At 41.8% G+C, this 19,279-nt stretch overlaps 1 protein-coding gene across 3 annotated transcripts in view; it reads left to right on the forward strand.

The window, feature by feature from the left end:
- LOC138743328 (myotilin-like) overlaps positions 1-19,279 on the forward strand; it is a 73,274-nt gene that overhangs the window by 9,228 nt on the left and 44,767 nt on the right. For 2 of the 3 annotated variants that reach the window (XM_069898503.1, XM_069898506.1), the window contains exons 2-5: positions 1,814-2,003; positions 6,022-6,078; positions 7,337-7,466; positions 7,950-8,015. In XM_069898503.1, the coding sequence (XP_069754604.1) occupies positions 6,071-6,078; positions 7,337-7,466; positions 7,950-8,015 (204 nt within the window). In that variant the 5' untranslated portion in view covers positions 1,814-2,003; positions 6,022-6,070. The remainder of the gene's footprint in view (positions 1-1,813; positions 2,004-6,021; positions 6,079-7,336; positions 7,467-7,949; positions 8,016-19,279) is intronic. The other variant, XM_069898505.1, reaches the window with a different exon arrangement.

The raw sequence follows: 19,279 nt of genomic DNA on the forward strand, positions 1-19,279 counted from the left end.
TTGAATTGAGTCATGAACTCACAAATTTAGCCATGGGTGGGGAAGTAGCAAATTACATTCATCCCTACAAGTGCCAGACAATGCCCAGATCTTGCAAGAGACAATGTAATCTTCTCCATTTGACATGTAAGAGACAGCAGATGCTAGAATCTGGAGCAAAACTCAATCTCCTGGAAGAATTCAGTGGGTTGAGTAGCATAAATAAGAGAAAAAATAATTGTCCATATTTAGAGCTAGAACCATTCATCAAGAGTGCAGAGGGGAGATAACTAGTATAATAATGAGGAGTTGGACAGGGAACAGTGAAGATTGGTGAACTAGGGTGAAGGATGACAGACAGAGGCAGATACCAGTCAAAAGGGAGTGAGAGGGGCAAGAGAGAAAAAGAATTCAGGTGGAGGATGGTGAGTCATACAGAGTTGGGTGTGTGGGAGGATGATGTGGAGAGTGCAGGAATCGGATTTTTTTTAAAAAAAGGGTGATGATAAGGGTATAACTAGATGGAACAAAAGGGGGAGGGTGGAGAGGGGGAAGAATCCACTTGGATAAATGTGGGTGGAAGTTGATGGAATTAAAGAGGGAGGGAGATGATAATGGCTGGAGGGTGGGTGGTAAAGCAGTCTAAAATTGGGGAGGAGAGAAGAAAGGGGGAAGAATGGAAGTAGTTCAGAAAAAGAGAGAGGACTCATTATCTGAAAGTGGAAACTTCAATGTTCATATCACTGGGCTGTAGACTGCCCAGGCAGAATATGTAGTAATGACCCTCTGGTTTACTTTGGGCCTCACTCTGGCAGTGGAGGTCAAGGATGGACAGGTCAGTGTGGCATCAGGAAGGGAAGCTGAAGGGATGTAATCTAAAGGTTAGGATGGCTATTGTCAACCGAGCACAGTTGCTCTGCAAAATTGCCCCCAAGTCTGCACTTTGTCACACTGATGTAGTGGGAGCACTGAATGTAGTGATTGATGCATACTTCCTCCAACCTGTGACAATGTGGATTCAGTCTGCTTCACCTACAAGATGTTTCGCCAAAGGATATTTTATCCATCTTCCATATTAGTGACTTTCACCATCAAGAAATTCAAGGATAGTCATGGCAAGATCAGCATTTAGTACCCATCTTTAAGTATTTGATAAGATGGAAGAGGATTGTCTTCTTGAACCAATCAAACCAATAGAGTACTTCCTGTGAAGGCACACTTCTTCCCATTCTTCACCTATCCCTTGGAGTCCAGAATAATTTAATTCAATTCAGTCCTATGGATTGTGAGGTGATTCCTTAGGTTGATGGGTCAATGTGAGATCTGCAGACTGGCACAGGTGGAGCAGGAGGCACTTGAACATGGTGAACAGGTGGGTGGCTACGATGGTGCACTTCATCCATTTCTGCTGGGCTTTCAAGTGCTCCAAAAAAGACTCAGAGTACATGGAGTCATCTTAGATACCCCTTCTCCATTTTGACCTGACATGGACCAGGAATTCCCATAGGTCAGTGAGGATGAGACATATTTTGAAAAGAAGATTTTGAGAACATCTTTGAACAATTTCACCTGTTATTCTGATAACTTATTACTATGATAGATCTCAGAATACAGTAGAATATTCGTTTGGGATATCACGTGCTGAGCATGTAAACACTGGAGCCAGGTGATTTCCATTACTTGCGATTTAAGACACAACTAATGATAATACAATGACCATTATTATTGTCATCTGATTCAGTTATTTAATAATTTAAATACTATGTTTTCTGTAACTACTCATATCTTAACATTGCCCCATTATTTTGTTTGCATACTTCCCTATCCCTTTCAGGACAAGACCATGTTACTAAGTGCTTGATTGTGTTTGGGGAATGGATCTGTCAAGATTGAATAGCTGATTGTCCTTGCATTTTTTAAAGTGTCCAGCAGTATGAATTATGTGAAGCTCCAATCATGGATGAGAATAGTTGGTATTTCAATCCTGATTGAGACTACTGACTAGTGGATGATCAAGGTTTGAGGTTAGTGGTGCAGTTGGCACTTCAAATGTCATTAATAATACATGGAGAAGCATTCACTGACTGCTGTGTGAACTTGAATTTTATATGTGTTGCTTCTCGTCATCAGAACTTGAATGCTGAAATTGACTACCAGAGTTACTTTCATCTGCCTTTGAAATGAGAGTCTGTACAGCCTCCTTATCCTGCAGATAAATCAGATTGCTTCTACTTAGCATCTCTGCTACCTTTGCAAAGCCTAAAATTCACAGGGCCCTCTCACCCATATTTCATGATTGTAATACTATCTCTACAACAGTGTTTCGCAATGACCACTACCATCTACTCTCCCATTGGTATAATCTAGTTTTAGTAGATGTTAGCCACTTATAAAGGATTCCATGCTAAGACATTCAGCCAATAAACTTGCAGATAGTTCCTGGATTATACACCAATTTTGAGAATAAGTCAGACACGTGAAGGTGTCCTGTTGGCTACAACAGAAGCAATGGGCACAGGTAAATGATTCATCAATATTCCCCATCACATTCATTTTCAGGAACAAACAAAAACTCCCTCCTTTTTAAAATCTGCTTTGGTGTAAGAATTTTGAAGGATATTTATACAGCTGATTGTCTACCAGAGAGCAGTGTTACAGGCCCAGAAGACCCCAAAACCCAGCAGCAATAGAAATTCACCAAGACAAATGGTTACTTAAACAAAAGTTGCTTTTAATTATCTTTAAACATGAAAACAGAAGCACACTTTAACTTATCACTATTAACTTAACCTAACCCCCTTCTAATTCTAATGTATGTAATGTGTGTATAAGTTCAGAAAAGTTCTTTGATTCACAGTCCAATCTCACTTCTCCAAGTTCACCAGTATCAAGCAATTCTTATACTGTGCACAGCATTCAACATTTATGAATTTCACCAGGCTTTGATACTTGAAAGGCAAATGGTTACTGATCAGGAAGGTTCTTGTCGGTTTTCAGAGAGAGATTTGTTGCTCGTTGGACACCCACACTGATTCTTTCTGATCAGCTACTTCAGTGTCTTGCCAAGGAAACTTGTCCCATCAGGGTTTTCTAGATGATAACCTCTTTCTTTCAGGTCACCACAGAGTTCCTTTTTGTTTTCCTAATTACAGCCAGCCATCTCCTCTTGTATGGACCATAAGGGCTTTGACCAAGCTGAACTAAGAACTCACAACCTGTCTTCAAAATGGGGTTTTTTCACAAGCTTGCCAGTTTGTCCTGTTCCAGTCCCAGCTGCTGTTGCTGAACTGTAGAACTGAATTCTCTCTCTCTCTATCACACACACAGAGAAAACTACATGACCCTCTTAGAACAGCAAACTGCACTCAGACTGCGGCACCAGACCCAATCTTCTGAATCCGTTTATCTGTTGCTTTCCAAAACAATAATACATTACTTCACAGCATGTCCAATTAACACCTACTTGTGAAGTCCTTATAGGCATTCTTCAAAGATTTTGCAAAGGCACTCGGAGCCTGGACTGTCTGGCTTGAGCAGAGCTCCAGCATTTTAAATGAGATCTGTTCTGAAGTGTTTGTATCTGCGCTTGCCTAACTAAAAATCCCACAATTTATCTTGCAAAAGCATATCTATATACAATATAAAATATAACATCAGGATCTTCAAAGGTAAGAAAGAAAGAGCTTGGCAAAGATTGTACTAATGATTTGCGCAATCAGTCTGAGAATGGCTCAAGGACAGATTTGAGTTTGACGTAACACAAAAAAAACTTTCTTGTCTCAACCATTGAAGGGAATAATAATATTTCTGGCAAATGCAAATAGAACCTTAAGTAATATTGTTCACTTAACCAAATACAGTTAATTAAGTTTATGCAAGGTTTTTCAACCAGAATTACTAGAGATGTACTCCCACACTGGTGTTGTGGAGACCACACAGTGATAAATGATAAATCCTAGTTAACAAGTGCTGAGCCAAAGATCCTCTCTTCAAAACAACCCTGGATTGTGGGAAACATTTGGTTGAATTACAGAAACATCAGTAATATTAACACCAAATTCAGAATGGGAAGCTTCTGCAGTTTGTGATCAATTACTCCTAATGATCAATTGTTCATTTGAGTTACATGAATATGAGTAAATAAATAACAAGTCAAAAAGACTTTTGGATATTATTTGACAGATGCCCAATTTTATATATAACATGATAATGATAAGCAGTCCTCTTGAGTCTGACTGATCCAGAGTAAAGTCCACGAAAAATGAGAAGCAGTTAACTTTGGCTCTGGCTCAAATATTATTGATAATTAACACATTGGATAGAACAATATGTAAGTAATTAAAATGCAAAATTCCCAAACTGGAGTTTGTGTTCCATTATTAGATATTGTATAGCCATAGAGGGAATTTGGTAAGATAAGCGAAAAATTCCACTAATTAACTGGACTTTAGAATTCTGCAAATTTTTTTTCTCTAATATTTTGATTCTTTTTTTCTATTTTTCATGATTAACATCTCCAAAATTTAATGGCTTTAAACTAGTATCAGGTTACTGTGATTGTGCTTCCAGATACACAGGATCAAATTCTGTCCTTTTCACATTTTCTGAAGGGATTCTTTTATATACTCTACATGCGAAGCAAATAGAATATACCATAATACCGAGTTTAACAATGTAATGAAAATCAGTCTATAATAAATGTTTAAAACATAGCAGCAAAGAGAAAAAATAAATTAACTGCTACATATAAAGGCTTTTTTAAATGAGGGGATTGTTAGAAGCAATAGTTGTCCATATGATTTCATTTACACTTTAATGGCTACATATCAGTGATTTATTAGAGAGCTTTATAACAAAAGATTTCTGTTATATTTAGAAATATTCTTAAATACTCTTACATTTAGAAATGAAATTCAAAACACACCAAGTGCCAAGCAAATTCTCCTGCAGCAGGAGAAAGAGGAGGTTGGAGACAGATATCCCTGACAACCATAACACTTATAGAAGAGGATCAGAGAAAGAGATAAGGCTTGCATCGACTTAGTGTGGTGCATTGAGCTGCACAAATTGTAGCAGCATTAACTGGCATTGTTTGCTGTTTTAATTATGCAATTAATGATAGTCAACAACAGTGAAAGGTTAGAATAAAAATCAAAATAATTCTGCAAAATACCATGCTTAAGTGTATTAAATATATGAACTGTTATGAAGGTATGCATTTATATCGGCACACTGAACAATCATCTGGGGTACACAATCATGGAGAAAAGGAAAATACACTTAGATTTGCCTTGTTGCTGAATTCCAATTTTAGCAGATTAACAGGTGTCATTATTTTAGCCTCTGTGGAAAAGTAGTTGAGCATGAAATAAATCAGACTCCTAATGCCTATTCTCCACATTTTTCAGCATTTTCTGGGTTTTTTTTTTAAATTTCAGATTTACAGCATCTTCCTTTTTTTGCTTTTGTAGCTAAATGTCTTTAGAAATTGTGAGATAACTATGAAACCTGAAGGCAGTGAAACAAAATAAGCACATTATTTATTGGAAAAAACTCCCATCTTAATAAGATACAACAAATTTTTCAAAATTAGATGTAATTAGTTAGAGGCCCTTCCGGCCCAGAGACCATGCCACCCAATTACACCCCATCAATTTATAACCCTATATATTTTAAAGGATGGGAGGAAATTGGAGCACTCAGGAAAAACCCAAGCCCACACGGGGAGAATATACAAACTTAAAGACAGCACTGGATTTGAACCGCTGTCAAATCGCTGGTGCTGTAGTAGCATTGTGTTAGTCATGACATCCCATTTATATAAAAAGGAAATACAACGATGCAATGTAATTTAATCAAAAGTGTATATACAGTAACTGAAAGTGTTAACAGTTTTCATAGTCAACATTTTGTGTTGGAATGGATTTTAAATATTTTGATTTATATCAGTGCGTCAACCCATGCTTGAGCAGACTTAAATATCAAATTATGATGTTAGTTCTAAATTGATTTAATTAAATTCCATTGTTTTGGTTGATACAGATTTGACAGAAAGAACAACATTTCAGATCCATGAACCACAGGAAACATCATGCCTCAGTAAGTATGGAATAACTTGTTTAAAAATGTTCAGTAAAACATTTGATTTTATTTTTCAAACCTGGAACCCAAAATCTCACAATTTTTCTGAAAGATTGGTAATAACCTAAGCTTGCTAACCTTGAGCTGTGGTATGATTTAAAGCAATGTGAGGATTTAACAATTTATTTTTCACATCCTAGCATAAAAAGAGAAAGATTATTTGTTCCCCTCCACCCCCCCACCTCCCACAATACACCTCAAATGGAGGGATACACCATTACACTGTTTTATTAGAATGCCAGTAGTTGTTATGTGTCTGAACATTTTCTGGAGAAAATGTGATCTAGCCATCATTCAGTATGGTCAAAATTTTTGGCTGTAAAGCATAGCACTCTATTTCTTAATTACTTCTCCATAGTTACTGGCTGCTTAAAGTAATATATTGAATATATTACTTGAAACAGCCAGTAATGACACGGTTAGCACAACGCTGGTACAGTACTAGCGATAGGGACTGGGGTCCCAATCCTGCGCTGTCTTTAAGGAGTTGGTAAGCTTTCTCCAGGACTGCGTGGTTTTTCTTTCCAGGGGCTCCAGTTTCCTCCCATCATTCAAATCGTACCAGGAGTTGTAAGTTAACTGGGTGTAATTGGTGGGCAGCTTGGGCTCATGGGTCAAAATAGCCTGTTACCATGCTGTATGTCTAAATTTAAAAAAAATATCTGACCCTTATTCATATCTACCATTTAGAACATTGTCCATTTTTCTTCTAAACTTCAAATATCATTATATTAAGTTTCATCTACCATCACTAACATATTATGGTTGTCACCTCCAACTGTTTCTATTGATTTAGTGACTGGGTCACACTGTAGTTCTGAGGATAAGTTGTTAATCTCAATAAGTAACAATTGAGGGGTTTCTCTGAAACTTCTAATTTACCACACCAAGGAACCACAAACCTAGACTGACAGCTTTTAAAGATGATTGATAAAGTAGAATCAAGCGGGATGTCTCTGCTGTTCTCTAAAAGAGCAGCATGAGATTTTTTACAAACATCAAAAATCTTAGAACCTTACAGCATGTTAAATCCTCCCCAAAACCACATTTTACCAAAATAATGAACTCAAATTTTAACTTTTTAACTTAAAGCAAGATTGTTATCCAATGCTATCCAATAATTCAATCTGATAAAAATAGGATAAACCTCAAATATTGACATTTCCATAAAACAAAGTTATTAATTTCCATTTTATGAAATGACTCTTCTCATCAGGGTACAGAGGAAAGCAGCAACGGTGTCATTAACTTTAGCCTCTTCTTCGGGAATTGAAGGTTCGGCACGTTCTGCAAAGCCTCAAATGTGCACCAAGCTGGTTCAGACATCATCCGACAATACCCAACAGGTAGTGAACAGCAATGCATCTGTTAAAATTAAATGATTGTAGAAAGGCTTCGAGAAGTCTTCTTCACTTTCAAGATAATGTTTCAATGAAAGGGAGTAACATTTGTAGAAGAAAAGCAATGTTAAATAACAGTGATTGGCTAGACATCAACTGCTGTCTAAAGCGACAAATGGATAACTAGAAATTGGCATGATTTGCTTTCAATTGGATAATACCAAATTAAATTCTCAAGTAAATGATATTAGACAGAACAATACAATTCAATCAGGTAAAACCACCTTAAAAATCAATATCAGAAGAATGTTCATAATATTTTTAGACTGCTTTTGAACCAATGATACCACGTCAAATCTATTGAAAACTTTAATGAAATTCTTTTTGCCTCTAATGTTCAAAGGATGAAAATGTACATTTTTGAAAAAATACCCCCACACCCCTTTTATTAGTGAAATAGCTACGTTTTAATTAACTTGCTTTTTACAGACTCAAAGACCCCAATTTTCCATTTATTCAGGATCATCAACAGGAATTGCACCAGTATTTACAAAGGTAAATAAAAAAGGATTCATTAATTTTAATTTACCATTCATGCTACATTTTTATGCAATTTTGTGGACATTTTATTAACCTGTAGAGAAAAATAATCCTTTACTAATTCTCTTCTTGTCTCAATATGTCCCTCCTTAGTATTTTGATGGTCACATGTATTTGTGGCTTCAAATGATCTTGAGAATTGTAGTGAACTGGAGTATTATATGATGTATAGAAAATTATTTGGACCATATAAGGTTACTTTGTGTTTCTGTTGTGATTGTATGCCTTGAGACATGCCTGTAGATTTTAAGCAAGGCCTTTATCATCATCTTCAAAAATGAACACCCTATCTAATGGTTAAGATGGAAATATATTGAAATATAAATAGAAAATGCTGGAAATGCTCAGAAGGTTAGCCAGCATCAGTGGAAGGAGAAATAAAATTAACATTTCAGATCAAATAATCTGAACTACTGAACTAGAACTGTACAATACTGAATTTTAACTCTTTCTGCAGATGTTCTTGGTTTTCAGCGTCAACTGTTTTTATTTTAGATCATCCACCTACATGAAAATATTTTAAAACTGCAGATGTAAAAAGTATAAAATAGAAACAAAAATGCTGAAAATATCTAGCAGGTCAGGCAAAATCAGTGGAAAGAAAACAGAGTTATTTTTTCAGGTCCACAAACCCTCATCAGAACAGATTTTAATGAAGAGTTCTGGACCTAAAATGTTAACTTTACTTCTCTTGCACAGTTGCTCTCTGACCAGCTAAATATTTCCAGCATTATTTATTTTATTCTAGCAGTTGTAGATTTTTTTTAATTTTAATTTTCCAGAAATACAGTGCCCTTCATAATGTTTGGGACATTTTTCCTTTATTTGCCCCTGTGCTCCATAGTTTTAAATTTGTAATCAAATAATTCACATGTTCTTAAAGTGCACATACCAGATTTTATTCAAGGTTATTTGTAAACATTTTGATTTGACCATGTAGAAAATACAGCTCTTTTTATACATACTGTAGTTCCCCCATTTCAGGTAGGGTGGCCATTCCAAAGGAGGACATGGTCATAGGTTACAAATAAAGTGTGTGTGTTTGAGTGTGCGCGCACGTATATAATCATACACACACACACATACATACAGTGTTTGCATTTCTTGTTTTTGTAATACTGTTTAAATTAAATGCTATTGCAAAAACAACAAATGCAAACACACTGTATGTATATTTTGGCCATGTCCTCCTTTGGAATGGTCACCCTAATTCAGGGCACCACAATGTTTGGGATATTTGACTTCATAGGTAATTACTCAGGTATTACTGAGCTTTTGTTCACCTTTGGAGTCTGTAGTTGCCATTTTTTAACAAGATGTGTAGAGTTATGCAGATGAAAGTCAAAGAGGCCATTATGAAACCAAGAAACAAGAATAAAACAGTAAGAGATATCATCCAAACCTGAGGACTACCAAAATCAACTGCTTGAAACATAATTAAGAAGAAAGAGCATACTGGTGAGCTCAGTAATTGCAAAGGGACTAGTAGACCAAGGAAGACTTCCACCTCAGATGACAGAAGAATTCTCATCATAATGAAAAAAATCCTCAAACACTTTGATACACTATCAATAATACCAAAAGACTGGAGCTGCAGGATGAAAGGCTTTTAAAACCATAAGATTTGGACCATACTCCAGTTCTGGCCTGATCCCAGGACTCATACTGAGGGAGGGTCTTGGCATTACCACCTTTATTAGGGGATTCCAGGGGGTGGAATCATCGAGGGAAGGCGGGCCCACCATACGTATAAACCAAACATATACACAGTGCTAGTAACCAAGTATACTATTGTGTATACTATGTACGCCTTCGACACCGTGAGCAGGAAAGGTCTTTGGCAAATACTAGAGCGCATCAGATGTCCCCCAAAGTTCCTCAACATGATTATCCAACTGCACGAAAACCAACAAGGTCGGGTCAGATACAGCAATGAGCTCTCTGAACCCTTCTCCATTAACAATGGCATGAAGCAAGGCTGTGTTCTCACACCAACCCTCTTTTCAATCTTCTTCAGCATGATGCTGAACCAAGCCATGAAAGACCCCAACAATGAAGACGCTGTTTACATCCGGTACCGCACGGATGGCAGTCTCTTCAATCTGAGGCGCCTGCAAGCTCACACCAAGACACAAGAGAAACTTGTCCGTGAACTACTCTTTGCAGACGATGCTGCTTTAGTTGCCCATTCAGAGCCAGCTCTTCAGCGCTTGACGTCCTGCTTTGCGGAAACTGCCAAAATGTTTGGCCTGGAAGTCAGCCTGAAGAAAACTGAGGTCCTCCATCAGCCAGCTCCCCACCATGACTACCAGCCCCCCCACATCTCCATCGGGCACACAAAACTCAAAACGGTCAACCAGTTTACCTATCTCGGCTGCACCATTTCATCAGATGCAAGGATCGACAATGAGATAGACAACAGACTCACCAAGGCAAATAGCGCCTTTAGAGGACTACACAAAAGAGTCTGGAAAAACAACCAACTGAAAAACCTCACAAAGATAAGCGTATACAGAGCCGTTGTCATACCCACACTCCTGTTCGGCTCCGAATCATGGGTCCTCTACCGGCACCACCTACGGCTCCTAGAACGCTTCCACCAGCGTTGTCTCCGCTCCATCCTCAACATCCATTGGAGCGCTTACATCCCTAACGTCGAAGTACTCGAGATGGCAGAGGTCGACAGCATCGAGTCCACGCTGCTGAAGATCCAGCTGAGCTGGATGGGTCACGTCTCCAGAATGGAGGACCATCGCCTTCCCAAGATCCTGTTATATGGCGAGCTCTCCACTGGCCACCGTGACAGAGGTGCACCAAAGAAAAGGTACAAAGACTGCCTAAAGAAATCTCTTGGTGCCTGCCACATTGACCTCCGCCAGTGGGCTGATAACGCCTCAAACCGTGCATCTTGGCGCCTCACAGTTTGGCGGGCAGCAACCTCCTTTGAAGAAGACCGCAGAGCCCACCTCACTGACAAAAGGCAAAGGAGGAAAAACCCAACACCCAACCCCAACCAACCAATTTTCCCCTGCAACCGCTGCAATCGTGTCTGCCTGTCCCGCATCGGACTTGTCAGCCACAAACGAGCCTGCAGCTGACGTGGACTTTTTACCCCCTCCATAAATCTTCGTCCGCGAAGCCAAGCCAAAGAAAAAAGATACTATGTACACCCCCTCTTTTAAAAGAAAAGTCTCGGTGGGGAAAAGTCCAGTGTCCATCACAAGTTCAGCCTGTCTGGTAGTCTTCTACTCTTTGTGGACCATTGTGGTACTGGCTGTGGTGCAGCTGCCGGTTCCTGGTCAGCTAGGAGTATGTTGGCAGTTAGTGTATGCAGGGGCGAGAGCGAGTTGGACAGTGCAGGAGTCAGGGAGGGGTGGTGGGGATTGGCTGTGATAGTTGCAGCAGCTGGTGCCTGGGTTGGGGTAGGGTGCCCAGGTGGGGGAAGAGGGGGTCAGTGTGGGAGATGGTGATGGGTCAGTTGTGGTCTTGGGGTCTCCTGTGCAGGCTAGGTCCCATACAGAAAGTGTCCTCACGTCCATCTGGGTACACCACATAAGTGTACTGGGAGTTGGCATGGAGGAGGTAGACCTTCTCGACTAGTGAGTCACTTGTGGTCCCGTACATACCTCCTGAGCAGGACTGGGCCCAGGAATGTCAGCCAGGATGGTAGCATTGTCCCCAACACTGATTTCCTGGAGAAGGAAAACAGTCTGTCATGAGGCGTGGCATTGGTGGCAGTACACAGGAGGGATCTGATTGTGTGGAGGGCATCGGGAGGACTTCTTGCCAGTGAGAGATGGATAAACCCCTGGACTTTAATGCTAGTAGAACTGCCTTCCATACCATAGTGTTCTCCCACTCCACTTGTCTATTCCCCTGGGGGTTATAATTCGTAGTTCTGCTGTTGGTTATGACCCATGCCAAAAGGTACTGTCGCAGCTCATCACTCATAAAAGAGGACTCCCAATCACTGTGGATGTAGCTCAGGAACCTGAATAGTGCAAAGATGCCGTGTAGTGCCTTTTTAACAGTGGTTGTGGTCATATCTTGGCAGGGGATGGCGAAGGGGAAATGGAAGTATTCATCAACAATGTTGAAGAAATACAGGCTTCAATTGGACGAGGCTAGGGGCCCCTTGAAATCCAGGCTCAGGAGATCAAAGGGTCGAGTAGACTTGATCAGATATGGCTTATTGGGCCTGTAGAAACATGGTTTGCATTCGGTGCAAACCTAGCAATTTCTATTCAGGATCTGGATGTCATCAATGGAGTAGAAAAGGTTTTTAACCTTGACAAATTGAAAGAGCCTAGTGATCCCATAGTGGCAAAGGTCATCGTGGAGAGAATGGTGCCAGTTGGACTGCGAGCTTGCCCTGTCCTCTGGGACAGGGCATCCAGGGGCTTGTTCCGCTTCCAAGGCTGGTATAGGATATCATAATTATAGGTGGAGAGTTCTATCCTCCACCTCAGGATATTATAATTTTTGATTTTGTCCCGCTATTTGTTGTGGAACATGAAAGCGACTGCATGTTGGTCAGTCACCAGGGTAAATCGCTTACCGGCCAGGTAGTGCCTCCAGTGGCTCACTGCTTCATTGATTGCCTGGGCCTCATTCTTAATGTCGGACCTTAGGGCCATGGAGGGTGTGAGAGAAGAATGCTACCGGTCTGCCCGGTTGGTTAAGGTGGCCGCTAGGGCAAAAGCAGAGGCTACGCTCTCCACTTGGAAAGGAATGGACCCGTCCACGGCATGCATTGTGGCCTTGGTGATGTCTCCTTTGATGAAGATGAAATCCACGATGTTTCTGCCGGGAGTGGGGAGGATGTGGCTTTCACTAGGCGTTGGGCTTTGTTGGCATAATAAGAGAAAAATCCAAGGCACCTCTTCAGGGCTTTAAGGTTGTGAGGCAGCGGGATTTCCATCAGGGGTGCATATGGTCGAGGTCTGGCCCAATGACATTGTGTTCCACAACGCAATCAAGAATGGCCAGGCGTGATGCGGGACACACACTTTGCTTTGTTATGTGAGGTTGAGCACCTTGGCCGACTGAAGGAATTTCTCCAGGTCTGCGTCATAGTTCTGCATGTCATGGCCGCAAATGGTCACATTATCCAAGTATGGGAGTGTGGCCTTGACTTTGTGCTGGTCCACCATCCGGTCCATTTCCTTTTGGTAAATGGAGACCCCATTGGTAACCCCAAAAGGGACCCTTAGGAAGTGGAAGAGGAGACTGTCTGCCTTGAATGTAGTATACTGACAGTCCTCTGGCAGATGGGGAGTTGGTGATATGCCCATTTTAAATCAATGGTAGAGACCACCTGGCATTGGGTGATCTGATTTACCATCCAGCTGCGTGAACCGGTTTATGGTTTAACTGTAGTCAACAACCATGCAGAGTTTTTCCCAGTTCTTGACCAGGGGCTTGTGCTCGGTTCTATGATCCCCTCAGCCAAAAACCGTTGCACCTCTGACTTGATAAATGATAAATGTACCCCTCGTACTGTATCTCCTGCTCTTGGTGGCAATTGGCTTGAAGCCAGGGGTGAGGTTAGCAAACAGGGGCGGGGGGGGGGTACCCAGCAGGTGGATAGCCCACAGGTCAGATGCTGTAAGTAGGATGCGGTGTGCCAATTGGTCACATGTGGAGGGGAGAGTAGGTAGTTTAAAAATTGGTGGTTGCAGACAGCAAAGGAAAGATGGGGCCCAATGAATGCCAAAGTGACAGTCTTTAATTAGCATTGGAAGTCTAGCCTCAGGATTACCAGGGTGCAGAGCTGGGGTATGACCAACAGTTTAAAATTGTCAAAAGTAGTGCCCTATACAGTTAGTGATACCCTTCAGTAGCCCAGAGTCTCAGCCAACTGTGACCTGGATGCCAGGGATATCTTGCATCTGGATGGACTCACAGTGAGTGAATAGTCCTGCACTGCGTCAGGGTGCACAAAACTTTCAGTGCTGCTGCTATTAACAGGCAGGTAATGGGGTATCCATTTACTTTGACCTCCATCATCGAGCAAATGAATTGGTGAGGGCTGTGCTAGTCGAGTGTAATAGAAGCCAGTACCCAGGTGTAGTCGGAGTCGCTGTCGGTATCAGACTGGTAAGAAGGCGCTCACGGCCTGGGCTGGAAAGATGGCTGCTTCCTTGACATGCACGCACTGCTATTGTCTGGGGACAAAAGTGACAGCGTAAATCACGTTGGCCAAGATGGCTGCCCCCACTGCCTGCATGCAGCACTGCTTGGGAGGGAAGGTCTGAACTTGCATACTTTAGTGTAGTGCCCTTTCTTCCTGCACTCTGATCACAATGCTTCTTTAGCTGAGCAGCGCTTCCAGGGGTGCTTCGGTTGGCTGCAGTAGTAGCACTTTGGGGGCTCAATGGTGGCAGTGACAGCAATGAAGTCAGGACGACCCTGCGCAGAAGCAGAGTGGGACACGGTGTCCCAAGATGGCTCGTAATCCCACGTGAGGCAGCCGTGTTGTTGGCTACGAAAGAGTCCGAGTTATGGAGGGGTACATCCAGTTGTTTTGGTGACCTCAACAGTCTTTTCCAAGGTTGGTTCATTGAGCTCCAGTAACCACTGTTGGATATAGTCTGAGTGGATGTCCGCTACACAGGCATCCACTCATCTGTATAGACTTCTGCAGTTACATCTTTACAGCCGCAGGCCCTCTGGAGTTCATGCAGGGCCCAAACGTACTCTTCAAGGCTCATCGGGCCATTGCTTCCACATAGCGAGGAGGTGCCTGGAGTAAACTGCGTTAGTCTTGGGGCTGTACCTGCTTTGGACTTTACTCATGGCCTTGTCGAACCTCATGCAGCATCTGATGAAGGTGTAAACCTTGATCACAATAAGTGTAGTTTATTGACGTCACTAGTCACAACTTGAATGCTGGCGTGCAAGAAGTCATTGAAACAGATTAGACAGAACTCAAATTGGTCTGGGGCGTCAGGCGTTTACAGATCTACATCTAGTTTGTCTGGCTTTAGCAGCTTGTCCATTGCAAAATTTTATGGTATTAAAATTGATACTCTATCAATAATACCAAAAGACCAGAGTTACAGGACGATAGGCTTTTAATACCACAAGACTTGGACCATTCTCCTGTTCTGGCCTGATCCCAGGACTTAATTCCAGGGGTGGAGTCAACAAGAGAAGACGGGCCAGCCATACATATGAACTAAACATATACACCAAACATATACACAATGCCAGTAACCAAGTAACAGTATACAGTGGTGTAACACCACACACTTATCCGACAGATCAGAAACACTTCTCAGGAGTCAAATGTGGATGTGTCAATGACGAATGTCTGCAGAAGACTTCATGAACAGAAATAGAGAGCAACACTGCAAGATGCAAATCACTAGTTAGTCTCAGAAACAGGATGGTCAGATTAAAGTTTGCCAAAAAGTATTTAAATAAGCCTGCAGAATTCTGGAAAAACTTCTTCTGGACCGATGAGACCAAGATTAACCTGTATCATTGTGATGACCAGAGAGAAGTGTGGAAGCATAAAGGAACTTCGCAAGATCCAAAGCTTACCAGCACATCAATGAAACATAGTGGTGTGTGTTAAGGCTGAGTTCATGCAGGAATTGGCTGCCACAGGTTCTTACACACTTACCTTCATTGATGATGTAACTGCTGATAGCAGTAGCAAAATGAATTCTGAGTGTATAGAAACATCTCATCTGCTCAAGTTCAAGAAAATGCCTCCAAACTCATTGGACGGTGCTTCATCCTACAGCAGATGATGATCCCAAGCAGACTGCTAAAGCCACAAATAAGATTTTCAAAGCTAAATTCTGGAAAATTCTTGAATGGCCAAGTCAGTCACCCAATCTAAATACAATTGACCATGCCTTCCATATGCTGAAGAAAAAGACTTAAGAGGACTGTGGTGATACCACTGTGATGCTGTTATGCCATTGGTACTGTATCTCTGCATATGGCTGGCCTGCATCCTCTCTGTAACTCTTCCTCCTGGAATTCCCCAATAAAAGCGATTACCCCCAAGTACCTCCCTCAGTACTATTTCTGGAATTGGGTCAGCAAAAGGAGCATGTGTCCAGTCTTATGGTAATAAAAGCCTGTTGTCTAATAACTTCAGTCTTTTGGTATTATTGATAGTATATCAATTTTATTACCATAAAGCTTTTTTTTAAACTGCAAGTTACTGAGGCCAGACAAGCTAGACATTAATCCACAATCACCCAAACCCACAGACTGATTCGAGCTTTGGCTACTCTGTTTTAACAACTTTCTGCAAGCCTCCATTCAAGTCGTGGGATCCAAAGCCAACAAGCTACCCTTGCTACAATTGTGGGTCAGCCACCATGCCTACACAATCATCAGGGGCTGGACAGCGTATGAGGAGGCCATGAACAAGCTCCAAAGCCCAGGACGAACATGGTCTATGCCAGACATTTCTGGCCACTCGCAAGCAACGACCCGGTGAGCCACTTGAGGAATTTGCAAGGAATTCCTGCATGAACTCAGTCAAGCCAGCAGCTCCAGGGACGTTACTGCTGTGGTCTACACAGATGAGCTCACTTGGGATGCCTGCGTAGCAGGCATCTGTTCAGACTATATCTGCCAGCGGCTGCTGGAACTGGACAAAATGACCTTGCAGAAAGCCTTCCAGGTGTCCAAAACATTGGTTGTAGCCCTCTGTAACACAGACTCGTTCTCCTCCGACAATGCGATCGCCTCATGGGGAATGCAGGCATGCCATCTTGGGACAAGAGGTCCTAGGCCGCCTCCACGCAGGGGCACCCTGACTTCACTTCCACTGCTACCGAGCACCTGAAGTGCTAATTCTGCAGTCAACAGAAGGACCCTCAGAAGGGCTACCCAGCCAAGGAAGCAGTGTGCTCAGGATGTGGGAAGGGACACTATGACAAAGTCTGTAACTCCAGACTTTCTCCTCTCCCTAGCAGCACCATGTACAGGCAGTGGGGGCAGTCATCATCTTGGCCAGCATAATTTCCAGCAACACTTCCGCCCCTGAGTGACAACACCATGTGGATGCCAAAAAGATCGCCATCTTGGACAGCATCACTTCTGGCCCCGAGAAACAGTACTGTATGCGCACCATGGAGGCCACCATCTTACCAGCCCAGGTCGCAGGCACCATCTTACCTGCCTGAATCAGACAGTGACTCCAACAATGACTAGGTACTGGCATCGAATATACTTGACCAGGACAGCCGCCACCAGCTCACCCGTTTGATGATGGAGATTGAAGTAAACGGTCATCTAACTGTCTATTTGATGCCAGGAGCACAGAGAGCTTTGTACATCCCGATGCCATGCAAGACTGTTCTCTCGTGTTGAGCACAACAAATTGCAAGATCTCCATGGCCTCCAGGTCCCCAGTCAGTAGAGATTTGTGGCTACTACATGGTGACACTGACCGTACACGGCACAACCTATCTGTTAGTAATGCCACAGCTCTGTACGCCCATGATACTGGGGTTGGACTTCCAGTGCTACTTCAAGAGCGTCATTATGAGATATTTGGTGGAGGTTAAATCTGAAGGAAAGGGATTATTCTTTTTATTCATATAGACATGACTCTTATTCGAGAATAGATTTATTTCTAATTTCAGAACAACTGCAAGGAATAATTATATTTACTGATTTAAATTAAAATTTTATCTGATCATTATCCACTTCTGATGTCATGACTTGTTCCTGAGAATGAAGAATCAATTTATTGATGGTGATTTAATTCTACTTTGTTGAAGAGCGTAGATTTTTGTGATTTTATAAGGAAACAGATTCAAGATTTTTTAGAGATAAATTCAAATTCAGTGGATAATAAACTTGATCTTTGGAATGCTTTGAAGGCATTTTTGAAAGGTCAGATAAGTTATATGGCAAAAATTAAGAAAGATTATATGAAAAAGGTTGGTCAATTAGAAGAGGAAATAGAAGCTTTAGAAAAAGATTTACAAAGGAAAGTTTCTGATGAGAAAAGGAAAAATTTTAATAACACAAAACTTATAATATGATTCAGACACAGAACATAAAAATTAATTGAGAGAACTAAACAAAGGTATTATGAATTAGGAGAGAGGACTCGTAAGGTTTTATCCTTGCAGTTAAAAAAAGAACAAACTTCTAGATCAATTAATGCTATTAAAAAAAATCCTAAGAAGATTACTTATAAACCTCAAGAAATTAATGATTCATTCAATGATTTTTATTCTAATTTATATACATCTCAATCTATTGGCATGAGGTCATCCACACAATTAGATCCCTCCTGCGTATAGTCACCATCACTACGCCACATGAATGAATGTTTTCCTTCCCCAGAAAGTCAACATCAGGGACAATGGTCCTATTCTAGTCAATGTTTCTAGGGCCAATCCTTCTCTGGAGGCATGTGCGCAGCTATAAGACCGATCCACTGGTCAAGAAGGTCCACCTCCTCCACACCAATCCCCAATATGGCTTCGAGTCATACCTGGATGGGCAAGAATGGTCTCTGTCCAGGACCTGGCATGCACAGGAGATCCCAAGACCACCAGTGACCCAGTAAGACCTACCACCACTATATACCCGGGAATCCTACCTGGACCCACACTCCAGCTACTCTGAACACCAAGGCCAACCCACAGTACCCTGCCCCAACCCCAATCCCCACCTCATCTGCCCTTCCCCAATCACCAGGTCCACCAACTGCCGACATGCTCCAAATCAGCCAAGAATCGGCAGCTGCACCACAGCCGGCACGATGGTAGTCTGAGACACAGAAGACCACCGGACCAGCTGAAGTTGTTATAGAGACTGAACCCACTCTACCCTGCTGCACTTTCTTTTAAAAGAGGGAGTGAATGTGGTGCTGTTATGCCATTGGTACTGTATCTGCCCCACCTCCTCTCTGTAAATCCTCTCCCTGGAATTCCCCTATAAAGGCTGTTATGCCCAAGTCCTTCCCTCAGTACGAATTCTGGAATCGGCCCAGCAACAGGAGCATGTGTCTAGTCTTATGATAATAAAAGCATGTCGTCTAGTAACTCCAGTCTAGGTAGCCCACTTTTAAGAATCTGATGGCTCCCACTTCTGCCTAAGGGAAAGTTTTCTACATCTGTTTCTTGCAGTTTCATTGGACTCTAAGGATGCCAAGAACTCGAGAGTTTGTGGGTTAAAGCTGATACTAGTCAGTCAACAACTCCAAAAGGAGTTGTAAGCTCAACAGCTCA

This window comes from Narcine bancroftii, chromosome 9 (genome assembly GCF_036971445.1).
Source record: "Narcine bancroftii isolate sNarBan1 chromosome 9, sNarBan1.hap1, whole genome shotgun sequence".
NCBI lineage: Eukaryota > Metazoa > Chordata > Chondrichthyes > Torpediniformes > Narcinidae > Narcine > Narcine bancroftii.